Source organism: Anas acuta, chromosome 2 (genome assembly GCF_963932015.1).
Source record: "Anas acuta chromosome 2, bAnaAcu1.1, whole genome shotgun sequence".
NCBI lineage: Eukaryota > Metazoa > Chordata > Aves > Anseriformes > Anatidae > Anas > Anas acuta.
Window position 1 is genome coordinate 68,890,585 of NC_088980.1, and position 27,718 is coordinate 68,918,302.

A 27,718-nucleotide genomic window follows, 5' to 3' on the forward strand; every position below is an offset into this window, starting at 1 on the left:
CTTTCAGAGTAGTGTAGGCAAAACTATCTCACTCATCTTAAAATAGAGGTAAGAACATTTATAAACAGGATTATATGGTGCCATTATCTGGCAGAACAAGGACCAACCTCTGTAACCTCTAAGGTCCTTTCCAGTCGTTGGTTCCCTTGGTCCTATCAAACACTTTTGTCATGCCTATTGCGATGTATGTTCTCCCTGACCACCAAGCATGTTCCTTGGCCAACCACCACATGCAGAGAAATAACTTGTTTGTAGTGTGTATCCTCTGTGTATCACGCAGCCTGCAAAGGTTTCAAGATTAGTTCTGCTTCCGAAAGTGAGTTCAAGCACATGGAGTAAGTCAGGAGATAGGGACTGGGGTGCATGTGCGGAGGTTGTAGGAGTCTCTGTGAGTCAAAATCAGCAGTAACTGTTCATATCCTAAGACAAGCAACTCTTGCTGATAAGCAATGTAGGTTAATTGCGGTGTATTTGCAATTTCCTCTCGATTAAGTGATTAGTATAGATCAGTTGTTGTGAATATCAGCTATGACCCACAGCCTGACAGGCGCTGACACTTTTTCCCCCAGTTGTACAGGACCAGCTGCTATTAACTACTGAGCAGCGAGGAACAAAGGCAGCAAGTGTAACCCGTCACTGCTGATCCATCCCTGAGCAGAAGCAGCAGCTGCTGGTGACTCTTTGTCCTTGGGACTGTTCACCCCAGGTTCTGCCTGCTCAGCTGCTCTGTGGTGGGATCATGTCTGCGAAGAACAGCTCCTGGGTATTGTTTGCAGCTGTGAGGATCCCCCTGCTGATGGATTATCCTTGGGGAAACATCTGTGGTATGTGAGGCAGAGGCTGGAGAAGCAAGAGGTGCAGTGGTGTTGGCACACTGCCCTTGGAGATGATAACAAGGTGGAAAACTGCAGCGAGGGAGAGGGAACAAGGGTTTTGGTGACTGGGTGAGGTCTTCTGCACACTTATCTGACATACTTTCCCCTTGCGTGATGAGACGTGAGTACAGCTTGAGTTGGGTGACACCTCTGTGGGTGATCCTCCACGTTAGCTAAGGAGGTGGCAGCTGCCCGCAGGCCTACTACAAAGCTACGGCCACCGTTCTTCTTCCCCAGCTCTGCTGCGGTCCCAGCACAGTTAATGGAAGTGGGAGGATGAGAGGAAAAAAGAAAGCTTATTAGTTCCAAAGACAGAGGGAGCAAGGGGCTGGAGCGAGGTGGCAGATGAAAAAAATTCATAATCAGTATTAATTTTATTAGCTTTTTAATGGAGAAAAAAAAAAAGATGTATTTACAAAGGAAATTTTATTCTTACTGGCAGTTCTGACCTAGCAGCACCCCTCTCTGATTAGCGAGAGCTCAGCTGTACTGTCCCTATTCACCCTGGGAATTTTGAACAATGATATTTGTTTTTCTACTACATCTCAAAGTAATGCTTATTGCTGTTATTTTTATCTGTTTTGTTTCTTATTGCACATAGGTGGAGACCTTAGTTTTTTAAATGTATTAAAAACGATTTAAAAATAACTTTTCAGTAGCCTATTTTTTAATTAAGATAATAGGATTAAGATTCTAATTTAATTAAAAACTCTATTTTTAAATGTGCTAGAGAACATAGGAAAAATGTACAGAGAAATGTACAGGAAAAAAAGGTATGGAGAAAAACAGAACAAAAATATACTTGCAGCAAACAGAAACTAGCGTGCTTAACTAGAGGAGGTGCTTTCTGTGGTTAGAGAACTCACCTGGTTGTATCAGGACACTGTCCTTCAAGGTCTTAAAATTAGACATTCTCAACCCCTCTTAAGTTTTTTTTTTTTTGTTGTTGTTGTTTTTTTGGGGGGGGGATTTGTTGCTATTTTTTCATACACTAGAGACAGGAAATAATCTACACTTATATTTTTTTCTTTTTGAAATCATGATTCATCAAACATTGACTTTAATTTGGTTAGTACAGAATTAAGAAAACTTAAACTTGTTTGAAGAAAAGGTTACTGTTGCAAAACCTAAATTTGTACTCTGATACTGGTGAGTAATGTACTGGAGAATCTAGCTTTTTTTTTTTTTTCTAGCTTGGTGATAAATATAGTATCAGTATTTTGCAATTATTTCACATATATACACAGTAAAGACTTCTTGGAATCTTGATTTTGAGAGAGACAGTAGCTTTCAAAAGCAATTTAAGTTTTTCAAATGAAATTATATTTAGTTTTCATTTTTTACTTTTTAATAAGTGATTCTTGTGAGCTCTAATGACGGCCCTCACCAACGTGCTGTTCGGAGGCTGCAGCGTAAGCGACCAGAGGCAGTGTTTGCTCTTCGGGCAAAGAAGCGACGGGTGCTGCACGAGGTGCACGCTGAAGGCAAAGCAAGCTCGCTCCTACCACTGCTCCTGTGGAAGATGCTGGTAGGGAGGTGAAGAGGAAATGTGAGAGAGACGTGTTCAGAAAAGAAGAGCCTGGAAGACACAACATGAAGTGAATTCTGCTGCTCTGGACACGCCGACATGCAGGCTCCTGGGGAAAGCGGCCAGGCTGTCCTTTTTATTTTATTTTTAGCGGCCTGCGTTGCTGTGTCACAGGCACATGGGCAAAGGCAGAGGGGGCCGCACGAGGCCCACAGGCCAGCCTTCGTGTGTGTTCATAGGAATTCACCCACCGCACCCACCTAGCTCCCCGCACCGCCCAGCGCCCACCGCTGCTGGCCGCCACCATCGCCTACTGCCCGTGGCGCGGGCACCCCCCGCGTGTCGCCGGCCCGAGGGTCGGCGTGCCGTGCCGGGGCTGCCGGAGGGCGGTAGCGAGAGGCGGGGGCTGGCGAGGGGCGGGCAGGGAAGGAGGGAAAGAGGGAGGGAAGAAGGAGGTGGCGGCGGCCGCCCGGGGCTTTCGCCGCTCGCCGCCTCGCCGCTGCCATGGCTCCGCTGCGCTCCGGCCCGGCCTGGTGGCGCCTCCTGTCCTGGGCCGCTCTCGGCCCCGTCCTCTGCGGCGTGCCGGGGCGAGCCGAGCCGGAGCCGGGCAAGGAGCCGGAGCCGCAGCCGGACCCGCACGGGCGGCACCTTTACAGCGCCGAGATGCTGCGGCACGGCGCCGCCGCCGCCCCGCACTTCGTCATGTTCTTCGCCCCGTGGTGGGTATCCCGAGCGCCGGGCGGGAGGCCGTGCCCTGCCCTGCCCTGCCCTGCCGTGCTGTGCCCTGCAGCACCCGGCCCGGCCCGGCTCGGCTCGGCTCGGCTCGGCATGGCCCGGCGCGGCGCCCTCCCCGCCCGCCTCTTCCCCCGTTGACGTGGCGGCGGGAGGCGGCCGGGCCGGCGGGGAGGCCGGGGGGGCGCTCCCCGAGCCCCAGGGGCCGGGGCTGGGGCCGGGGGCGGGGGGCGGCCGGCGTGAAATGGCGGCCGGCGGCGGCGGAGGGCCCGGCCCGGGCCGGCTGCGGAGCCGCGCGTGTGGCAGCCCGCACGGCCCCGGGCTAGCACCGTCCTGGCCGCTGCTGCGGGATGAGGCACCCCGGCTCCTCACGGCCCTGCCAGGGGGTGCTGCTGAGGGTTTTGTCATAGCGGTGTTTAAAAACTGCTGACTTACGGTTTCCCCGTGCCTCTGGCCTTGCAGATACTTTCTTGAAGAGGTTGTGTGCTCTCTGCTCCGGCAAGTAAAAGGATAAGTTTGCTACAAAAGCAGTAGGAAGGGTGGCGTGGTGTCCCCGAAGCCACAGGTCACTGTAGCACGTTATCAGAGCTGGAGTTGTCACATCTGTGAGACATCTGCTGGGATTTTGCCCTAGGCTGGTACACCTCACGCAGGAATAGTTGAGAAGACTCCGACAATAGGGCTTTGTTGGATATTACAGCTATCAAGAGGACACTGTCCCTTACCTCCGCACATTTCCAGCGGTTGCTCATATTCATCTTTTTTCATCATCTCTTCTCCTACCATTTTGAAAAAATCTGTTTCTGACTTACCGATACTAGTAGAGTTATTAGGAGTTTTGTGGTAGGTGTTCCCCCTCTCCAAGTTCTCTTAAATTCACGTAAAGTTCATGAAATGATGCCTTTGCAAAAGACGCATTTCAATCCTAAGCTAGCCTGTTGGTACATGGTGCCATTGAGGCATACATGTGTCGTGCTTCTACTCGAAATGAACTCTAGAAAAGGATTTCCTTTCAAAACTGAAAAAAACTACTTAATTTATTTTGTTATTGCAATCAGCTTGTTAATGCCATACAGAGATATTAAGCAAACGCTTGAAAGAGCATAGAACCATAGAATATCCTGAGTTGGAAGGGACCCATAAGGATCTTCAAGTCCAACTCCTGGCACCACACAGGTCTACCCAAAAGTTCAGACCATGTGACAAAGTGCACAGTCCAAATGTCTCTTAAATTCAGACAGGCTTGGTGCAGTGACTACATCCCTGGGGAGCCTATTGCAGTGTGCAGCCACCCTCTCGGTGAAGAACCTCTTCCTGATGTCCAGCCTAAACTTCCCCTGCCTCAGCTTAACACCATTCCCGTGGGTCCTATCAGTGGTGTTTACAGAGAATAGGTTACCTGCCTCCCCACTGCCCCTTGCGAGGAAGTTGTAGACCGTGATGAGGGATGAGCAGATGTCTTCCTCTGAAGATCACGAAAGTGGAGGAAGCCCAGCTTGCTATCAGAGGACCCTTGACTGAGAATAAGGTCAAAGAAATTCCTATGCAGAGTAGCAGTGCTTCTGCTCTGGTCTCTTCTCGGGTGATAGTATCTTTGTGTCCTCAAACTTTGACTGACCGTTTCACAGGCATCTGTAAAACCAGATGAACTTTTGTCTTGGCACGCAGTTTCTAGGAGACCCTCTGCCAAGTAGGCTGTTGCAAAGTCTAGCATGTGCTTTGTCTTCAGAGTGCATCAGAGAGAGCTCTGGTCTTGCAAACTTGGACCATTCTGTGCCCTTGGGAGGGCTGAGGATCTCTGCCCAACACAAGCACGAGGGAGCTGCGTCATTTGCCAGACTTGTTGCAGCTTCTGTGTTTGTTACTCTCGCCTTTAGCAGGCCTTGTCAACATCTCTGGGTTTCAGCTCCAGGGCCTGAGTTTGGACTCCACGCCCCTTTTGACCAGCAGCAACAGGTCCAGGTTTCAGGTCCAAGGGGAAGAGAAGGAAAGAGGGAACATCCAAGTGGTTCAGAACAGGTGCTTAGGTACACCAGTAGTTTTGTCATCAGTGGGATCAGATGATGGTTTGACAGCCCTGGCGTCTATATTAGAACCCCCTGCCCTGTTCCTAGGTGTTTCTAATGTACTAATCTCCTAATGCTTCTCACTGGTGCACACATTTTGTCAGTGCTCCCTGTAGCTGTGAGGGAGAGGCCTAGCAACCAAATTGAGTTAGAATTTTCTTTCAGATTGTTACAGGTGCTGCCGATGTTAGATAATGAATACTATCAATGAGTTGAGTTGGACAGAGCAAAACTCTTTAATACAGAATTCTTGAAACAAACTTTGCCACAGGCCTCACACACCCTTTTGGTAGCAACAGTACAGATGACATCCTGCATTTGTTTTAAATATGGTGAGCTACACCAAAAAATAATAATAAAAAAAAAGTGTACTCCAAGTCATTTACCATCAGATGTCTAAGATTTTTCATGATCAGGCTGTCCTCCTTTGTATCTACAGGTGACAAGGCACAGAACCACAAACAAGTGGCACTAGATATTCTTAAAATTTTAGCCATGCCTATTGCGTGCCTACAAAGAGAGGAGGTTTCACTTAGTTGAACTGAGTCTCAAACAAGTAGGCTCATTGTTTTATTTTGACGAATATAGGTCTTTTCAACATACTCTGGAAGTCCACTGAGCTGAAGCAGACTTGATTGCCACAGTTTGTTGTGGCTGCATTGAACTCTGTTGACTGGATTTTATCTTTGCTGTACTCATTTGTCCAGAGGGGACTGGTCCTTTGCTGCCTGTACAATTATACCTATCCTCAGGCATACAGACCTTTTTTAATTGGGTAATGATTTGCACTATGACTTGCTATGAAGCTGCCCTAGCTAACTGCAGAACTGTAGCTGTACTGGTGACCTCCAAAAATGTCCTTGCTGCACACTAACTTCTCATAGCCCAGGAAATACACCATCAGGTCCTCTAGGGTAGAAACACTGATACTATAAGCAGAGCACTGATCTGTCTTCGTTAGGTAAAGCAGGTGTTCTGGAGATACTGATGCAGCAAAATAATCTCCAGGCACAAGCAATTGTGATACATGGTTGCTCTGAGTTAAAATCAGCAACCAATCTCCAAAATCTTACAAAAAATGTCTTTTCACCCTTACCTCCTGATGTTAGTAGTATAAAAGAAGAATTTTTGTTGTTGTTTTGTTTGTTTTTCCAGCAAGCTGGGTCTTTCCTATAGCGCTGCCAGTCTCTTTTGGATCATTTATGATCCAAACATCTTCATTTATGTTTCTATGCAGAGATTATGAACTCTTGCACTTCCCTAACCCATGCAGAGAAGGAATAGCAGGACTCCTCATTGATTCTCAGGTTATCTGCCATCCCCAGTGGGAAAACTAGCTGTTTCTCCAGTCCCACTGATTGATAGGGAGTGATAGCAACAAATGACTGTGTAGGTACACGGGCCTAAGAGAGACAAGTTACATGGTCCTGCTCTCTTTGTTTTTGACTTATCGATTTTATGTTGTTTGTAGCAACACCTTATGAATTCTAGAAAAAATCTTCCAGGGACTGTCTTGCATTCTGCTTCCTTATGTGTAACACTGAATTTATATGTAAACCAAGAATGACTAACAAGTCAGTTACTGATTCAGATATGAACCTTCTTCATGCTTTCTTTTCAATTTCAGCTCATATAATCCAGAGAAGAAGGAAGGGAGTGGGGAACTGCATATAGCAGAGATCATAGCGTTAAATATGGATAAGGCAGCTCTGTTCTGTGCTTAAAAAAGGTTTATTACTTGAAATTTCCTAACACAGATTTCCACGCTCAGTTCTATATCACCAGGCAGTACTCATTATGTTTAAAATTTCCACAGACGTTAGGGAAGGGGACCAGAGAATCCAAAATTCTCCTCTTCAAGCTCCATGATGAGTTGACTGTGGAGGGAGTTCAGTCTGAAGTTAAATATTTAAGGAATACTTAATTTTGGTAGTAGTACGTTGTATTCCTTCACCATTACAGTTCAGAGGGAGATCATATGGAAGGTCATATTCCTCCACATAGCGGGAATATGTTACCCCCTCCGACCAACTGCAACAACCTTGTTAAGATTGAAAGATGGTTTTATTTTGCGTTAATGATATCAGGGTACCTGTGGAAAGGTGTGAATCCATGCAGCTTTTCTATAAATTGACTCAAAACCATCTGTATATGTGAAATTTTTAAATGGGATCTTTGGAGAGACTAAGAAGCGATTTACTCTGGAGTCCTAATGCTGTTTTAATTGTTGCTTTAAAAAAGTAGACTTTCTAGGTCATGTCAAGGGCAAAAACAGCTTTCAAACTGCCAGGTTGAAAATGTTTTTAGTTAATCCAATTATGTATTTCTAGATGTCTTGAAGGATTGGCAAAAGCAGCTGTTAAAGATAAATGGAAATCCATTCCTTAACATTTTTCATCATAGTTATTTACAGGAATAGGGTACTGCTATAATGGCTTGAACTACTAGAAAATTAATGAGAAGAATAATAGCCATTTTCTACTTCCAGAGAGTTGCTGTTAACAGCAACTACAGTAGGCCACTTTTCCATGTATATGCAAACATAGTTTATAGTGTGCTGCAGGGGCAAAACACAGCATTGGAGGATTTTGAGAAACCCTGTTGAGATTTTAGTGCCTGATGTGCTTCATGACCCATGAGTTACAGTTCCAGTGATGCACACAAAGAGACTTGCAAAGAGACCACGAACCATAAACTTCTTGCCTGCTGCTTAAAAAAAACAGTATTTTGAAATGTTGAAATAAAAAAGCTGGACAGCCTCATGTGATTTTTTTCTAGATGATTAGAAAATGCAGAGAGCTTTTCTAAATAGCCTCACTAAGTTCAGAGGGTGCTCAATAGGCTTTCTCTTGACAATTTTTACAAGGTGTGTTTGCAATGTTGTTCTACATTGCATAGTAGTATCTGCTGTTACTTACTGTAACAGTGCTCAAGTATGGAAGATGGAAGTAACTTAACTGTTTTTAAATTTATCAAAATCTTTGACTGTTCTGTGTATGACTTCTCCATCGAATCATTGCCCTCTAAACAGAGCAGCTACTTGAAAATATTTTGTTCATTCTGTCACAGGTGTGGACATTGCCAGCGTCTGCAGCCAACTTGGAATGATTTGGGAGATAAATACAACAACATGGAAAACCCGCAGGTCTATGTTGTTAAAGTGGATTGTACCATAGACATTCCACTGTGCTCTGAATTTGGTGTCCGAGGATACCCTACGTAAGTATAAAAGGTGGTCTGGTCCTGTTTCTTTTTTTTTTGGTTTTCCATGATCCTCTGCTAGCTTGGTGAAGATGACTTCTATGCTCTATTTTTTGGTGTTTTGGATCGCATCTATGTTCAATTTAAGCCCTTTTACCATGTTGCCAAGTATCATGTGATGTATACTACTCTTACTCTTTTTTTTTTTTTTTCTATTGAAGATACTGTTTCATGTCCTGACTGTTTAAATTAAAGTCCAGAATTTGTCCACTTTTTCTCCTAGAGTACCATTTTCTCAAGCAATAGTACATTTATGCAGCGGTGATGTGTGTTATAGAACTGGTCTGGTCTGTCTAACCAAATAGAACTGGTATTTTAAAAAATAATTTGTCACAGGTTTGTCAAGTACACTGCACCATTCTGAAATAACGTATGGGTGATCCATTAAATTTTTGAGGGAACTGGGTCCTCATAAAATTATAAATTAATAGCAGAATTTAGCATAGCAATGGTGATGCTGTACAGACTTTTCTGGGTAATTTTGCTTATATTGGCCTGGGAGAAGTTCAGTTGGAGTTTAAGGTGTTTAAGCTTATCCTGTTAATAGTGATAAATGTCTTACTGCCTTGGCTTTGATAGGCAGAAGGTGATCTAGAACATCTACGAGAGGTCAGCCTAGTTAGTGCTTTTTGAGTCAGATACCTGTACTCCCTTTTTCCCTGCTAAAAAGGAGCAAGGGAATTTTTTTTTTCATTTGTGTCTTCTTTAAAGCTTCTGGAAAAAAATGATTCAACTGCTTTGCTAGTAACTCATCTTAGTGGGTAAATGGAGAATGTAGTCTTCCATAGCCCTTCCTCAGCCTGTGTTTTTCCTTCTCTTGGCTCACTTTGTCTAGTGTTACTGCTGACCCCAGCAATGGACTGAACTTGATGTACACTCATGGCTACACTTGCTTTGACGCAGATGAGTGCCACTGATTACAAGTTGAGAGTTATAAATAGCAAAGTCCTCAGTAAAGTAGGAATTGTTCTGAAGGGCAATCTGTGGCTTAGTTCCACTAGAAATATCAAGAAACAATGAATTTTACAACTTGATTTTAATATCCCCAGAAGCAAACACTGGTTGTGTTTGTGTATTTGAATAGTTTATATTGTGGTGCTGTTCCTTATAAAATAGAATGAATGGCAGACACTTCGAGTAAGAAAAAAACTAATGGATATGTATTATCATTTTTGGATAAGTAATGGATATGTAATATCACTTGCATTATGTGGCTTTTTCAACATATTCAGGTGTTTGTTTTTCCCAACCTGTGGAATGAGCAGAGAGGAAAAATATTTAAAGAAGGAAAAAAAAATAGGAAAATGTAATGCAAAATAACAGCTTGGCAAGGGAAGCTGAATCTGGGTGACAGCAGTAATTGAATCTACTTATGATTTGCTTTAAAAGATAAGACTAGGTCAGAAGTTTGGTATTGACCCTTCAGCAAATGCATTTCCAATTTTAACTAAAATATTTAATAGTAAAAGCTTTCAATAGTTTATGTAGGTAGGTGATGGAAAGGGGAGAGCAAAACAAAAATAATGTTTTTTTGGTGAGCTGAAATAGGATTCATAAGCATAACAAGTGATTATCCCCAGACCTGAACTCTGCAGTGTTTTATTTGCTCTTGCTTATTGGTCAAAGTAATATTAAGATACATTGATTTTTAACATGGCATTTCTGTTTACTATTTTTAAAATCCTCTTTAAAAGCTTACATGGGAATGAAAAAGGTGTCTTAAGTTGTGGACATGTTCTTTCTAGCTGAGAGCAATTTCAGATGCTGATGTGAATAATCAAGAGAGCTGCTAAGCCTGAATTGCTGTGAATTAGTAAAGTAGAATCATAGAATCATAGAATATCCTGAGTTGGAAGGGACCCTTAAGGATCATCAAGTCCAACTCTTGACACCGCACAGGTCTACCCAAAAGTATGTTAACACTCTGGGAATGTTTCGTGTGCAAAAATTTTTATCTCACTCTTTTCTACATTTTAATCCTTTAGTTTAAAGCTGCTTAAACCAGGACAAGAACCTCTGAAATACCAAGGCCCTAGAGACCTCCAGGCACTGGAAAACTGGATGTTGGAGAAACTAAACGAGGAACCATCTGTAAGTGAAATGGGAATAGGAAAAGGAAATATTTCCTTCTGCAAACTTGCTGATCTGTCATGTCTATAGGTTAGGTTTCCCTCACTATGGGCAAATCTGCTTCTGAATATGAAAGTCTGATGGTGGTAACAATATGGAACAATTTTTGTGTATATCAGAATAATAATTAAAACTGCCATCCTATGACCTGCCCTTGGTTCCTATATTTAAAACTAAAGTGCATAGTGCAATTTTAAATGTTTAGCATTTTGACATTTTAAGATACAATTTGTTGTGTAAATTCCATTAACACCAGTAGTCTATAATGTCTCTAGAGTAAGAAAAGCAATTTAGCTGTAATACAGGATAAACTGCATTTATATTGGGCTTAATTTCCTCTTAACAACATGCGATACCATCTTTAGCTCAGTTATTAGCTGATAATGTTGTAGCCTACAGAAGGGGTTTTAAATAATCAGTTAAGTAAGTTACACTAGTATCATCACTAGGGAAAACTAGGAGTTTAGTACTTGTGTATATTAGGTAAGCCTTGTCTAAAATTAATTTTGTTAACTTGCCTAAAATTAACTTTGTAATAGCTGTTTCTAATCAAGATAAATCTATAGTCATTGCTGGTCACAGTTTGAACATTTATATTCAAATAAAAGAAATCACGATCTTTTTAAATAGCTAAGCATTAAATCCTAAACTAAGAAATAGAAATTTACTTCGCAGTTTTAAAATGATTATTTCCAGTTCTCACCTAGTATCTAGAAAGTCATCTTTTGCTTTTGCCAAGTGCCAATGAGTTTGCTGCAACTTACCTATAAAGTATTTGCACTTTTTCTGTTGTTGCTACCTTCACAGGACCATTAGGTCCTCTTTCCTGCATTAGGGCAGCAGAAAATAGCTTTTTCACTACCTATTTTTAAATAGCGAAAATACCACCAAAACTGGTGGTATTTTTGAGACATCAGCAGATGTGGCTGATATATGAAGCTATAGAGTAAAGTAATCTAAGCATATTAATATATGGTGATGTTTCAAATGCCATAGTAATTAAATAAATGTGGACTGTGACTGTACTACAGCACAGTGAAAGACTGTTATTTCAGTAATTGTTTTACTGTGTCTTTTCTATTTGGTATGCTATTTTGAATTTTACTTTCAAGTAATAGTGTAGTAGGAAATGTTAAGATACCTAAATCAAGGTAAATTAGGAAGATAGCTTTAGGAATTTAAATTTTCAGAGTGCAGGGTTTATAGCACTACCACAGAAGGGCATGATACAGGAATCAAATGCTGCGCATTTACTGAATGAGACAAAAACTTTTCTCATGAATAGGATCCAGAAGCTGTTGCGGAACCACCCAAAGCCCCTGAACCTAAGCAGGGAATGTATGAACTCTCATCAGACAATTTCAAGATGCACATAGCAGAAGGTAAGTGTTTTTTCATAAGCACAAGATACCTGCTTACAGAGACATAACTAGCGGGAAGTATGCAACAGAAATGTTAGTTTTCTAGGTACTTCCTTCCCACTTTATTTTCCAGTAACACTTAATGAAAGAGGATGAAACTACACACCGTGTAAAAAGGCTGTAGTTTAATTATGCATTGCACACCATGAGAAAATTTAAGAACAGTATTCCAGAAGACAGTAGAGTTAAGGCCAGATACTGTCTGTGCCCATGTGATAACACGAGTGAGATAGATACTAAAGCTTACTAAACTAACCATTAATTAATTAGAAATATTGTCAAGTGTAAAGGAATATTTTGTGCAGTGAACTTAAAAAAAATTTCCCTGTATGTGTGGCTTAACAGGGAATTACATCAAAATTCTTTACGGATTCTTCTCTCCACCCTCCGGGATACACTGAGCATTAAACAAGTTTACAGTCTGAGAAGATAGTGTCAATTGTTAAGTGTAGTGTATGTGTAAATGTTTTTAAGTTGTATCCATTGGCATTCATACACAAGTGGAGGAGGTATTCTTATAGTGATACCCAGGAGTTGATCAGGTTTATAATCATCTGTAAAGCTTTTGTTGTCTCTGGACTTCAATTACAGAAAGTTCGGTGCTTAAATTTAGCTGGAGGCTTAGCAGTTCTGCTTGGAAGGTTTACTTTTCTTCTTAAAAATAGCCTTTATGGTTTTTTTGTGCTCTAGGGATAAAAGATTTTATTTTTGTTTCTATCAGAGAGGAGAGTATATCACAGAGTATGTGATACAGAATAGATGATTTTGACTAGATGTTCTTAATTCCTTTATAAGAAATTTCAGTGTTCTTTTTATGTGACCAAAGCAAAGCAAGCCAATCAGTATGAAAGTATTCCTGATGCAGAATAGACAAGTTAAACTGCTGCAGTTTACATTTCTTGGTGTTTTTGTGGTATTTTTCATCTGACATTCTTCTGTGAACAAGCCCTCAGACTAGAAAGAAATTCTAGTAATATCAGCCCCAAAGTAGTCTTCAAAGGATTGTAATTCTATTAAAAAGAGTTTTCCCACAATAGCTGTTTTTTCCTTCAAATTATTTTTTTTCTTGTTTTAATTAACTGTATTTTATTTTGCATTAACAGAGACTGGCTTTGATGTGTGCAAAAGCATGCAGCATCTTGAATTAATAGTGATTCTAATTGAAGGAAATTACATATTCTGCTTCTCTGCAATTAAGATAACACTTTTAAATGAAGCATTAGTATGAGATAGCACAAAGACTCTCCTCTCTATGAAACACTATGAAATTCTACAAAGGATTTCTATTCGTGGAAACTGTACAGCACTTTCTGAATAGTTAACATGAAAATACAAAGAGCAGGGCAGGAAGAGGGTGCATTGAAAGCTGAACAGAATTAGTTTGGTAGCTCAGGGACTCAATGCAGTGGTGTTTCCTTAGAGATCTGTAAGTTGAAATCTAATATTTACTTGGATTTATGCTGTTATAAATACATGCTCCTTGGTGGTTCTTTCTACTCTGTGATTGGGAAGTGATTGATGTAATAGAATTAGACATTCTAGCAAGTGGTAAGGTTAAAAATGCCATAGTTTTAATATCTCATTTGTTGGCTCGAGGTTGTGATGCTGTTTGGATTTTCAGGGAATTTGGCAATGCTTTGGGACTGCGTACAATATCAAAAACCTAATTGCTGAAATATTTTGCCGTGGCCTTTTATTCAGAGTATTTCCTATCTTTAACCCAGGAAATACCATGATAAATTTGCAGACTGAGATTAATACCTAGCCTTTAATGGCAGCCAAATTAATTTCAAATGGGTTACATCTTTTTTTTTATTTTCTTTGACTTCAAAGGTAATCACTTTATCAAATTCTTTGCTCCTTGGTGTGGTCATTGCAAGGCTTTGGCCCCGACCTGGGAGCAGCTGGCTCAAGCCTTTGAACATTCAGAGAGTGTAAAGATTGGCAAGGTAAGTGAAGTAATCTTTTCTTAATCTGAAAATGTGTTTTATGCGAATGAATTTTTCATTCAAGTATCATGATATTCGTTTTGTGATTTAAAAATAACAGTCATTTTCTTTGTCAGCTCTTAAATACTTTTATATTCATAGTTCCTATTTTAATTTTGTGATGGTTATTTTCTCTTGCACATTCCATATTTCACTCTGTTTTGAGAGATGTCTGTTTTGTTACAATTGACAGGACTCCCTCATTTTAAGCAAGGACTTGTTAGAAACATCAAATACTGCTCCTTGTTTTTCAGAGAGTGTTGGGAAAAAGTCTAAATATTTCAGAGGCAGTGAATAATATTTTGAGATTTCTTTTCTTAGGCTTCCCCTCTGTCAGAACTTGATAGACTTAACTGTTCATTTTGAGTGGGAAAGTGACTTGTAGTTTGCCTTTTACAGCATTGGATTTCTTAGCAAGTTTCAGACCTACAGGGTTCTTTAATTATTTTTCTTTTTTTTTTTTAATTTTATTTTTCCTGTTTACCCCCATTGAACTTTCTAAAGGTTTCAGGGGGTCTTTCACCCTAAAAACTGATATCTTGTCCTACTTGCTATTTCCCTTAGGGATGATAACCAGATTCTGTGGTGTATTTACCATGGGAACTTGTTACTTGTACGTGGAGAGACATCCATGCAGAGGTATGGAGGTGGTCTGGCAATTGCAGTTACTGGCTTTATTTGCTGACCCATACCTAAGTCCAGGTGGCTAATGCTGCAGATCTCCCTGTATGTGCCAGCAGTGGAAAACTGACTGGGCTCAGCTTCCGTATCTTTAAACTTTCAGATCAAGCAGTGGTGTCAGCCCTGCAGAGGGACAGGAAATTGGCAATCTCATGTCTCTGCCCTCATGAGTTTTTCGGCTATTACTAGGGGTGATGAGCTTGACTTTTTTATTTGTTGTTTTTTCTTTTTTTTTTTTTTTCCATGAAACCTTTTTGGAAATTCTCTAGTTCAGATATGCTGTGGATGTACAGAACAGGTCAGCATGGTTAAACTTTAGAGAAGATATGTATATACACTTTTTGAGACCTGGTAGATATAAAGCATGATTCCTTCTAAGAGTAAAATATCAGAGGCTAATGCTCCTTTGGTACCCTTTGTACAAAATATTCATATGCTGATTTACTTCTTGCGAACCTGGAGTGCCTGATAAAATCATTTCTTAGCTTAATTATTTTCTTGAAGCTGCCATTCTCTGTTATCCAGAGAAGAAAAAAAATAAATCCCAAATTTATGTTGTATTCAATTGTCTGTCATGTTCACAGCTACTGTTGCTGATATTTGCTGTGTAATAAAGCCACTAAGGTTTGTCTCCATGCCTAGTCGATTTTGTGTAACTGTATACCTTACAAAACTAATTGAAACACATGCTGGTTGAGATTTTAGATCAGTAAGTAAACAGGAAACACAACTGTTTCTAAGAAGACTGAACCATGACCTTCATGTAATCTGGAGAAAAAGTGTCTTTACAGCAATGCTATCTACTGGCAGAATTGTGTTTAATCCTTAGAACTGATCTTCAGTGATCTGAAGCAAAGTGTTTTTAATGTCAAATACAAAATCCAAGTCTAGAGAAAAGGCTGCAGTGCTTAATTTTTTCTTTGCTTCAAAAAAGATCATGAACTGGTAACTTTATAGATTGTTTTATGACAAATTAGAATTGAGTGTTGCTGTGCACTTGGAATTTCACTTGGAATACAGTTAATTTGGTAGCTGTTGACATTTATTCTGATTTTAAAGAGTAGTCATACATTTTACAAAATGGATAAGCCAATAAATCTTCACTTAAAAGCTCTCTCACATTAGTATTTTGTGTTGTCTTCGCAGCAATTTTATTCAGATAATTTCCAAGTGCTTATCTCTGATATTTAGTTATTTTTCTATTGTTCCTTGCTATTGTTTCTACTTCCTTCTATCCATACCTCGCTCCTTGATCCCTCCTGAAATAAAAACTAACATACACACAGCCCCCCAGTTCTATAACCAAACCACTATTTGGAAGAAGACCTAACTGTTCCCAAGAAGGTACTTTGCATCAGCTTTTGCCGAGCCATGTTCATGTATTGTTCGTGTATTTTGTTTGTTCATGTATTTTTCTGAGACTTTTAAACATAAGATGATGTTTAACATGCATCTATTTTATACATGGAACATTTTGGTTTTTTTTTCAAAATGTAGGTTGACTGTACCCAGCATTATGAGGTCTGTTCTGACAACCAAGTTCGTGGCTATCCCACACTCCTCTGGTTTAGGAATGGTGAAAAGGTGAGTCTGCAAGCTCAGCAAAAGATCAGACCATTTTTTCCCGGATAATACGTGGGCTATGCTTAGATCCCGGGGGGGTAAAAAAAGTCAATTTCATATTTGAAAATCCCCTTGTGACACAGAAGATGTTTGAGGTTCAGACTGTTACTGGAAGAGGTATACTTGATCCACAGATAAAAGTTAGAGCTGTTCCGTGCACCCAGTTGACGTTTTTCCTTGTAGCAATTCAAAGAAATATACTGAAGTTATGGGAAAGTAAAATATTTATAAATACTGCATACTTGAACAGCAGCGAACAAACGTATATAAATAGTAGTGTTACTTATCACATGTAACTTGAGAGGGTGCTCAAGTTAGACAAAGTGGCACATCCAAGGTTAGAGGCATTTTCAGTTAGATATACTTTGGTCTGTAAATAGATTGAGTCTGAAGAACAAGAAATGTTCTGCTGTTACTTCAGAATTATTTTCCAGCTTTTTTTATTTTTATTTTTCAAATAGCTACAAAAGGCATGACACCTTGCAAGAACTAATATCTCAGTGTAGAAAAGTTAGCTGTGTTTTTTTCTCAACAAGCAAGATCATTTTTTTGGACCCTTTGTAATTACTGAAGTTTAAGTTGCTCTGACTTACTTGAATCAAGTGGAAGAAGAAGACAGATCACTGCTGTTGTATTTGGTCAAGATGAATCTCAGCTGTTAGTCTGAACAATATATTTCTGTTGACATCAAATTGTTTTTTCTCCATTGACAGTGTTGGTATTCCCTGGTGATATGTTGCCATCAGAATCACATGTTCCTTCATTGCCTGATACAATACATTTAAAAGTAAAAAACCACAAAACCAAGTCCAACAACTTTCCAATAATGTGACACAGAGATTCCTGGAAATCTCTTCAGCCGCTATTGTACTTTTCAGTAAGGAGGGGGCGGAGGAGGGCTGCTTCAGCCTTCCAGCATTGTTGTCCATAGTACCATCATCCCCGTTGTCATAACTGAAATCTGGCATCACAACATTTGTGTCGGTTAGAGGTAGCAGCAGCCCTAGGAGGAATGAATTGGCATTGACCTCACTCTGCTGAAATGGATACGAACAAGCAGGTACAGGCTTCCTGCATTATTTTAAATTAAAATTCCTTTGTGATATAGACCCCTGCATTGGACAGGGCTCTCACGGTAACAGAGACTACCACCAGATAGCAATGGGTATTTTATTATTCCTTGCAGTAGCTTTAGGTTCACAAAAATAAAACATTAAGAATGCTGACTAGAGAGAGAGAAAGATTAAAGTGGAGAAGTTTCTGAAATTTACCTCTAGATGCTCACTTCTAAAATACCTTTCTCCAAAAGAAATTTTAACTTATTTCCTTCTGGTACAACAGAATCTATGGCAAATCCTGAAGACATGGGGTGAGTAGAATGCCGTGGAGAGGTTTAAAGGCTAGCTAATCAAATTATAAATATGTTTACAGTTAGCAATCTTACGTTCTTCTGATAAGTATTTGCTAGATTATCTACATACGTACACTTATGCAAACTATTTGCTACTTGTAGGGTGACCAGTACAAAGGGAAGAGGGACTTTGATTCCTTAAAGGAGTACGTCGATTCCCAACTACAGAGCTCTGGGAAAGAACCACCAGCAAGTAAACCCACAGAAGCCCCACAGCCGCCTGCAGAACCACCCCAGGCAGAGGTAGGTGTTCCCGCACTCTGCGATTGTATAGAAACTGTTCAGACTGTTTCAGCAGCCTGTCCAAGTCTTCCATGTGTTTCTCCCTCTGATAGATCGAAAATTTTTAGGTGTAAATGGTACCAAATATCTTCCTACTTTTTAAAAAAGCAAATAACGAGTGGAATCAGACCATAAATCTTAGTGATACTTTTACTAACCCACTGAATTGGAGAAGGTGAAAAATATCTGCCTCCTTTTTTAATGGTTGCAATAAGTGGTTTAGCCAGAGTGGCATAAATGCAGTCTTTTTTGGTGTGCTGAATTACGGGCACCTGTCTGTGTGACAGCATACTTAGTTGCTATGGAGATGAATGTCACTTGCAAGATTCTCACTTGAACCTAAGGAGACAGCAAACAGCACCAAGCCTCTAAAAAAAGTCACTGTCCCATTCTTTCAGCCTATCCGCAGAAACAACAAACAAGCAAAGATTATGAAGACTGATCTAGATGTGTCAGGGTAACGTGTGCTGTGGCAATAAAACTCTTGGGGTTTGGAGACTTGGTTGCAGGAGCTACAGGGGTTATGAATGTTGCCAAGGAATTGTCAGGAATAACTTAATCATCTCTGCACAGCTGTACTTCATGTCACGTAATTTTCTGTCTTTTTTAATAACGTCTGCTTTTCATCTGTCATTTTTCTTGCAGCTGAATGTAAAATTGGCAAGGCTGAAAGATCAGGGATCATTTTAAAGCATAGCTTGTTATCAAACATGGAGAACACAACTCTGTCCAGAAAATAAGGATGGTGACTTACACTCCCTTGTGATGTAGAATGAACTTATATAATTAAAAAGTGTCTATATTATTAACATAAATACAGTTTAGATCCAGTTTCTCACAAGAGAATATTATCCTTTCCATTTCACTTCTTCCATTTGGGTTACTCGTCTTATATAAGATGGCTAACAAAAAGTGATGTTAGTTTTGCAATTTTTATGTCCCTCAAAAAATATTTTTTTTTAAATCAGCCTCATATTTGGAAGACAATAACAAGCTGGTGTTAGTACAATGCAGAAAGTAATTAGTCTTCTTTTTGTTTTTAGAGAAATAACAAGCCACATGTGATGCAAATTCCCACTTATGCCTTTATTGCACCACCATACATGCAAACAGGAAGAGACTGTGGGAGGATTTTTTTTGCCAAATAATAGTAGATATGGTGTAGAACTAAAGTTAGTCTTTGCAGTTTTACACCCCAGCTGTGGATGCCCCCATTTCTTGGTTGTTCACCTTCAGACACCTTGGTTCTGCTTTTCTTTTCATGAGGTTTGAAACAAGGGGCTAGCCCACAGCTGGCACCACAGGCAGCAAATCAATGAGTTCTGGCTCCAAATGTGTGTCCCATTGTGGATTCTCCAATTATATGGGCCAAGTACATGCTTGTACTTTGGCCAAAATTGAACTTTTACATCCATTCATTTCAGCCACACTTCACTAAATTTAGTCAAAAATGATCCAGATGTATTAAGGCAGGGTGACCAACAGATGCCCAGATTAAGTGGTTGCATAAGCTGTATTTTCCTGCGAAACCAAGCTATAAATGTAGCTGTCTGATATTATACTTAGTTTTGTGGTTGTATAGCTCACAGTGCTACTCTGATAGTAATCTACACGTCTTTGAAATGTTTTACTATGTGGATCATTGGGAGGACATTTTTTATGGATTTTGCAGATTTGGTATCTTAGATTGTAAATAATGTTTGGAACAGCTTGTAATAGAGAAATACGTCTTTACTGTCATTTTTATTAATTTAAGATTTTGTAATTAATAATTAAGTATAATTTCTAGTTTACAAATAATTTTTTAGAGGTGATACCACTTCAACTTAATGGAATAACTTAATTTGATGAACTAACAGTCATTTACAGTAAAAGTTTATCTAGTACCTTTAATTTGTAATTTCAAGTCTCTCTTTGGCATCCTTTCTTAAAACTCTTACTGGGTTAAAAGTAGAATTGAAAATCCTGTCAGCTGCACTCTTGTTTTTTGCTTTGCTTTCATTTGAATTTGAAGCCTTTACAGGCATGAGATTCACTCATTTATTTATTTTGAATCCCTCCCACCCATATAAGTGTCACACAGAAATTAAGTTTGTTCTGGTTCTGTGCTGTCATACAATCAGTTAGACTGCCTTTAAGCAATGTGCTATCCTCCCGTCACTCCTATCCCATTGCTCCTGATGTTATCAGGAGCAACAATTCTTCCCGGCATCTGTGTGAGTATAGTATGGTGATGTTCCTGTGGCAGGCAAGTATGTGTTTCTGGTAACAGCTTTCTCTGTGCAGTGCAGGGGTATATAGCAGAGGGAGAGCAGCTGTCAAGACATCCCTAGTATGCCGTAAATACCTCCCTACACTAACTCTTCAGTGGTCGTTGCAGACTTGATGCCAACTGCTCTCAGCATTATTCCTTTGAAACACTTGCATGACAGTGTGTGAAGGCGATTTTTTCCAACAGCTATCAGTTTGGCTACAGGCAGAAGCCTCTGAAAGTAGGGATGCTTCTGCAAATACAGGTGAGATTCATAGTGAAATATGTATTTCTCTACATCTCTCTAAGGGAGGAAAGCAGCTAAGGGATAAATGCTAGGTATTCTGCTTTTAATTTTGTTCGTATCATCAATAACATCATCTTTCCCAGTTTGAATTTCCCTCTCAGGCAGCTCATTTGGCCAATGTTGTGCATACAAAAAGTTTTGATTTTTTGTTTTTATTTTTTAAGCAGGCTGCAGTGCTCTCTCTGTCCGAAAAAAACTTCGATGCAACCATTGCTAGGGGAATCACCTTTATTAAATTCTATGCTCCATGGTAAGAAGTTTACACCTATTTTTATACCTGTTTTTCAGGATTATTGTTCTAAGCTATTTGTACATTACTTGTTTTAGGTCTTTTGAGTTCTTTGTAGTATGGTATTTGTCTGGATCTAAAATGTGAAATAATTGAAGAATGTGCATGCTGGCATGAGTTACAGCAAAAATGTTCAGTCTCTTTTAGCTTTCTTGAGATTCCTCTCTGTGGAAAGGCTTACACAAGCTTTTCTGTGTCAAACTCCAGCTAATGTCAGGGAACAAGGAGAGTGAAGCTTTCTTCACTGGCTTAACATGCTTCTATACGTTGATTAGGGCAAGCTGAAGGGAGGCTATCAGCAATGTTGGTTGAGAAAGGAGAACGTGTTGGCCTTTGGGACCTCTCCTACCACAACCAACCTCTTCTGGAAGTGTTATTTAGCACCTGGAAATTGGTACAGACTGTAGAACTATGGATAACGGGCTGTTACTCTTGAAGTAACCGATGCAGATGGTGTAGGTGTAGACACGGAGTGGAAAGCACTAGGGAAAAAACCATCATGTCCTATCTGGTCTCTGCCAATACTGGCATATCCAGCAGAGCCTGGGACTCAAGCTGGGATAAGACCCCAGTATTACCAATTCGCAGAACAAATATTCCCCCCACACACACACTTTATCTTACTATTCCGTTTCTGAGACAAAAAAATTAAAGTTTTAAGTTGCTTTATCTGGTTTATAGACTTCATCTTATTTGTGCCTTGTTGAATTTTGGGGAATTTGTTTGCCATCTTTCTCATCCATTGTCTGCTCTTCTAGCCAGTAAAAGAAACCTAGTGTAGGGGGATAAAAGAAAATTAAGCTTAATTTCAGTACCTGATTTCATCACTAGCCATTTAATGAGAGCAGGACATGAAGAATATAGAAAGATCTTCTGTTTGTGGTGGCAGAAGACTGCTATTACATAGCAATGCCAGCAAATTATACCCATTTTTAAATGTATTCATGAATATCAAAATATTGCTTCTTAACTATGCCACTAGGCCCAACCATGTTTCTGACTGTAGACTAGAAGTATCAGGGGAAGTTTGATTTTTACATAATCTGAGTGATGCAGTTCTTCTCCAGTCTTTTTTCCCCTTTATTGCAGCATGGTTTGCTGCTTGAGAGCTACTTCCATGTTCTTTTATGTCTGAAAGTTCTGCTTTTGGATATAGGAAGGTATCTGCCACCATTGTGTTAGGAAACCACCCTTATTCCACACCCCTTCATGCTCACTGCTCTTCATTCAATTCCTTTATCCTTTCTGTGCACTCTGGGGTACTGAGATTGATTCTGTGCCTGTTGTACTACACCACCAGCAGAACTGGCTGTTAAATTCAGTTTATACCTGTGCACAAAGCAGAAAGATGCCAGTTTGATTTTGCTTGTTGGTAGATGTAGTTCATCATCTGAGAATCTTCTGGCAAAGTTGGATATAAAGATATATACTCCCTTTTTAGTTATTTTTTCTCAATAGGACGGCAACTTAACCATCATCTCCTTTGTGAGATTCTAATGGGGCGTTGCTGGCTCCCAGAAATGGCAGGCTGAGAGATGGGGGTTCAAGATGCATTGCAGAGAACCAAGTTCTTAACCAGTATGGTCTCCCTGGCCACAGAAAGCCACCATTTAAGAAAACACTAAGTATATTTATGTAGCTGGTATCCTAGTTTTAGCTCTTAATGTCATCCTTATGTATAGTTACAGTGCACTACATATAAATGCCCCTCTTCTCTTCCAAGTTGGTTAACTTATGTTGGGCTCAGCAAACACTATTATATTGCTTGCTAGTTCTGTTCTTCAGTTGGTTCTGGAAAAATATTAATGGTAACTTGCGTAGTAAGCATACAAGTCATCCTGTTCTAGTAGTATTGTGCATGGTCAGAAACGCTTTCATACTGTTCTACATTAACAAGGTGGTTTAAATATACACAGCCTTGTATTAAGAAAACTTTTGCAGAGACATCATTCATTATTTTTTGCAAATGCCTTGATCTAGCCTTAGGGCAATTACAGGGCTGTTCTAATTACCCAATTAAGGTGCAGCTGGGTTAGAATAGAATGAGCAATGTAGCCTTAAAGTCTAAAGCACTTTGGGAATTCTTCTTGAAGGCAGTTTAAGAAGTTCAAGCTATGAACTTGGCTTGGCCAAGTTAAAAATATAAACAAAATTAATACTTTACTATAATGCCTGCCATTTTACAGTATCATTTTCTCTTTTGACACTAGTGTTTCACTGTGTGTACTCTGTGGACCACATTCTCAAGTTACTGTATTTACTTATTCTAGAACATCAGGAAATGAAGTAGAAATAGGCCTTTTTTTTTTGGTGTTATTGGTGATATCACTGGGATAATTCTATATGTAATGCAAATCAGAATAGGATCTGATATTTTTTTTTGTAAGTGAAGCTTACGGACTACCACACAACTTCGGCTCTACCTGAAAGTACAGTGATAGTGGATAAACTTGAAAGTGAAGTTCTTCCCAGGAAGATTATACATTTTTAAGTGGAAAAGTAAATTAAACTACTAGTGTAGCCCTTAAAAAGAGAATCTATGTTGAGAAATGTTTCTACTAAAATTAAATTTCCAGCATCAGGAGATGCTACATTGCTCAAGGAAGCAATTAGGAACTGGAGGGAATTCAGTAGGGAAATAAAAATCTAATTTAAGCTATGTACTTTAAACCTAACAGGCATATACTACCTCAAAAGCCAGCGTTAACTCTGTCATTTTTAGAAGAATTAATTTGTAGTATAGGCATTCTGTACCTCATCTAAAAAATCAGCCATTTCTATGTGATCTTAACATTCGTTTAAGATGTCTCTGTGCTCATCTTTATTTGGTTTCGTATTCCTCTGTAGAGTAAAATGTTAATGTGCTGACACCTAGAATACCATTCCAGAAGAGACAGATGAAGGCCAGAAACTACTTCAGTGCTGAACTTACATGAAATCAGTCACTTTTGTTTTCTTAGCTCATTTACTGACATAATAGTGCAAGGGAGTTGGAGGCCTAAATCATTTGGGGATAGGAAAGGCAGCTAGTTAAACTTGCAGATATTGCAATAAGACAGTAGAGATAAATGAGAAGGTGTATCTGCTAAACAAATCTCTCTCTTTGTTTCTAGGTGTGGTCACTGTAAGAACTTGGCTCCAACTTGGGAGAACCTTGCCAAAGAGCAATTTCCAGGTTTGACTGATGTCAAAATAGCAGAAGTAGACTGCACTGTGGAACGTAACGTCTGCAGCAGATTTTCTGTAAGTGTGAAAGAGCTGGAAATGAATTGGATAGTATTGTGTTCCAAATGTTAGGGGCTCCAGTGTGCAGCCTAGCTGGCTGCTGGGTTGTGGGTGCCTAGTGACAGTGAAACTGGATTCTCAGCTAATCCAAGGGAAAAAAGGTAGTTGAGATTAGCACAAGTAACAGTTTCTTTCCTGGATAGTTTGCTTGGATTTGGTCATTCTCACTATTGGATGAAGATGAAGGAGTCCCTAATTTAAGAACCATCCTTCTGTGAAACCACCAAAGCCATTGTGGTAGTCATTGAATAGTTCTGTTCCTAGAAAAAAAAGATGGCTTTTAGAGCTGGTAGCCAGACAGTTGAAGACAAAGGCGGGAGCTGGCATTCCAGTTGTTGGAAGAGCCTAGAGGACCATGTATTTTCCTACTTAAAATTAAAAAAAAAAAAAAATTGCAGGTTGGCAGTGAAATTTTTTTTTTTGTTGTTATTTAATTGAAATGGTTTATTGGTTTAGAGTGGTTTGGTGGCTTTTCAAAGTCAGATAAATACCAGTAAGTCTGGAAATTACTGACAAATTTCTTTTTTGTGTGTTGTGTCTTTTTGAAGGTACGCGGTTATCCTACACTTCTGCTCTTCCGAGGTGGAAAGAAAGTCAGCGAACACAACGGAACGAGAGATCTTGAATCGCTGCATAGCTTTGTGTTGCGTCAGGCAAGAGATGAATTGTAATAAAAATCTGGATGCTCTATCCCTGGCTGTCTTTGTACAGTGGTTGAGGGATTTAAGTAATTGTTAACTTTTAAATAGTAGGGGGGGGGGGGGGGAGGGCATTTTTTTGTTTGTTTTTAGGAAATTGAATGTACTAAACATTGGTATCTTCCCTGTGTGTGTGTGTTAAATACATGCTACCCTACTTGTGAAAGAAAACTAAAATGTAGCTACTGTGCAAACAGAATATTTTCAGTAGTGGTAGTATTACTGCATTTCTGCATTCCCGCAAAGATGTGTAAATGGTTTCCTTTGAGACTAAAATACATTTAGAAAACCAAATTAAGGACACCAGTAGAATATTTTTGTCTTTGGGTTAGATTTGGTTAAAAAGTAATCCTTGCAAACTGCACGCCATTGCTAGAAAGGTAAAAATGGCAGCTGTGTTAACTTCTGCCTCTACAACTGCACTTATAACCTGTTTGTCTTAATATAGCTGCTGGTTAAGAAACAGAGAGTCATGGGAGATTGAAAACACACACACTTTTGGAAGATACCAGGCCACCATGAGCTGGTTGTTTCCTGTTAATCCTCTCAGCATTGGAGGTCTAGCCATAATGAAAGTAATGGTACTGTAACATGTGCCTGAACATTACTGATGCCACAGTGTACGTCAGGTGGATTTTTTGTAGGCTTTTTGTGTCCAGCTCCAGAGGAGTAACTATGCTCTACTTATATAGAGCCAAAGTGAATAGGCGCTGTTGTGGCTACGCCATTAGTATTAAATGATCAGTTAGACCTCAGAGCTGGTGACATGCGTTTCCTACCCTAACCTGAATTCAGACTTTGTGCTGACCTGCTCCTAATTCAGAGCACTTACAGAACATCAAGTAGTACGATGTTTAGTTTTTCCATTCAGCTTTTCTACAGTCATCTCAATTAGTTCCCCACTCTTCTTAAGCCTTAACCTTTTTCCAAGCTGTAAGTGTTGGTAAGTTTGAATGTTAGGCCCATGCACTCTCTGTTGCCTTGGATTATAATACGGACCTATTCTTTGGTGCATAAGATGCTCCATGTTAGATGTAACTGAAAGCCAAAGAATGTACACTGCAGATACTGTCATAACACGGTGACAGCTGCAAACCAAGGACGGAATTCTGCCATCCTGTGTGCATAGAAACTCATGGAATGAGTACAGCTACAGGCTAATTTGACTAATCTGTCAAAATGCCAATTTTTGTCCATCATATGGAGTAGGGATTTTTTTCCTTTTTTTTTTTTTTTTTAATAAAAAAAAAAAAGGAAAACAGCAACCAACTTTTAAATCAGAGAAATGTTCCTGGTACTTCACTTTACTGTCTGTCAAGAACCTTTGGTTCTGTTCAATCTAAAAATGTGTAAGAAAATCCACAATGAAAGCTAAGTGTTGTACTGGCAGATGTATTAGATCAATGTATATTCTTCTGCCTTAAAAGAAGCCTTTATTACCATGTTTTTAACAACTTTCTAGTGAAGCACAATGTCATGAGTTTCTTGTATAAAATCGAAGTGGTACAATTGTTTACACTGAGATTTTTCTAAATAAAAACTTTTTAAAAAAGCAGTCTTTCTATAAATGATACAGCACAATGAATATACAGTGACAAGTGCAATAAATTATAGCTTGTATTTACAAGAAGCCTTTTAAATGCAAGAATCAGAGGTAAGTGCATTTAATACGCGTTTAATATTGATCAAAACAATTTGCTATTAGCTTCTGCTAGACAAACTGTGGCTACCATGTGATTGTATCCTTTATACCAGTTCGTTAGTTGCGTGAGTCGAAGGGGAAAAGTTGGCCAAATACTTGAGTAAGTAAATTGCTGACATTCTTTCTTCCTGTAAATAAATTGTCCAGCTAGAGAATGAATGGTCCCTAAACTTTTACATCTGAATTACAGCTAGAGAAGTGTCCTGACTTCCTTCCTGAGTAAGTGGTAGTAGATGAGGCAGCTCCATGTGGGGAGTGGAAGGAAGTTGCGTAAGAACAAGTGTATAAACCTAGACTGCCTTGTCAACTACTGAACTGAAAAGACCAGTCAGGGTCCAACTTCATGCTAGTATTTCTAACACAGGGGGCAGCCAAGCCATCTCATGCTTGCAGCATCAGATTTAAACTGCTTGGAGACCAAGGGACTCAAAACGTTTGCTTTGGCACAATTTAAGATGCACATATCATGACAGGTTTCAAGAGGATACCAACAGTATAGGTGTGGTAATATGAGTCCTTCTAGACAAAAGGCAATTCCTAGCCTTAGGCATTTCATATTATTTTGTACATGATGTATGCTCTAAGTCTGATGTACTAACATTTCTTTAGCGTCCCTTTCCCTCCCCCCCCGAAAAGACTCACTGCTTTAGGGTATCCATCTGGTAAAACTGCAGCACACATCCAAGCAACTGATAAGGCCAAGCTGCTATGTGAGATTAAGACCATCCCAGCCAAGTAAAGCATGTGTGCAGGCATATTGCTGCTTTGCAAGCCCTGGCTCTGCAGAGCTGAGTGGCTGCTGCAGCGTCGGGTTGGGTTTTAAGAATTCCAGCTGTTTGCTCATGCCACAGTGTGCGGTTCCCCAAGCCCTTTTCTTGCACAAGGCACATAAATGGTGTTTGGAAAGCTATTTTGTCAACCTTTTTTTTCCCCCAAGATCAGGTAGTTCATCGAAGTACAGAAGGTAGCATGGAAGTTCATGGTAGAATCACAGAGTCCATGTGAAGACTGTTTGTCAGTGACATCCACAAGCTCTTACTACCATATTCCTGTATTTCTTCAAGATTACATTGGAATTATCATCGAAATAAAGAACTGATATGGCATTTAGTTTGGTAGGTGCACAACATGGTTTGGGAACGTAATCGGGATTCATAAGATGAACCTGTTGTCAAAAAGAAAACACAA

The 27,718-nt window shown here is 39.8% G+C and overlaps 2 protein-coding genes across 3 annotated transcripts in view; one reads left to right on the plus strand and one right to left on the minus strand.

The window, feature by feature from the left end:
• Window positions 1-2,830: 2,830 nt before the first annotated feature.
• TXNDC5 (thioredoxin domain containing 5) lies at window positions 2,831-26,063 on the plus strand. 2 transcript variants are annotated; one of them, XM_068670777.1, is made up of 10 exons: window positions 2,831-3,122; window positions 8,271-8,420; window positions 10,448-10,553; window positions 11,878-11,974; window positions 13,847-13,962; window positions 16,180-16,266; window positions 17,819-17,959; window positions 20,721-20,806; window positions 23,959-24,088; window positions 24,679-26,063. In XM_068670777.1, exons 1-10 carry the CDS (start codon window positions 2,908-2,910, stop codon window positions 24,799-24,801), a joined length of 1,251 nt encoding a protein of 416 aa, XP_068526878.1. In that variant the 5' UTR covers window positions 2,831-2,907; the 3' UTR covers window positions 24,802-26,063. The 2 variants fall into 2 exon arrangements, with proteins under 2 accessions (XP_068526878.1, XP_068526880.1); XM_068670779.1 differs by having other exon boundaries at window positions 20,724-20,806.
• Window positions 24,870-27,718, minus strand: part of BMP6 (bone morphogenetic protein 6) — a 90,816-nt gene continuing 87,967 nt past the window's right edge. Inside the window, exon 7 of the mRNA XM_068670776.1 lies at window positions 24,870-27,695. Coding sequence (XP_068526877.1) covers window positions 27,546-27,695 — 150 coding nt within the window. The 3' untranslated portion in view covers window positions 24,870-27,545. The remainder of the gene's footprint in view (window positions 27,696-27,718) is intronic.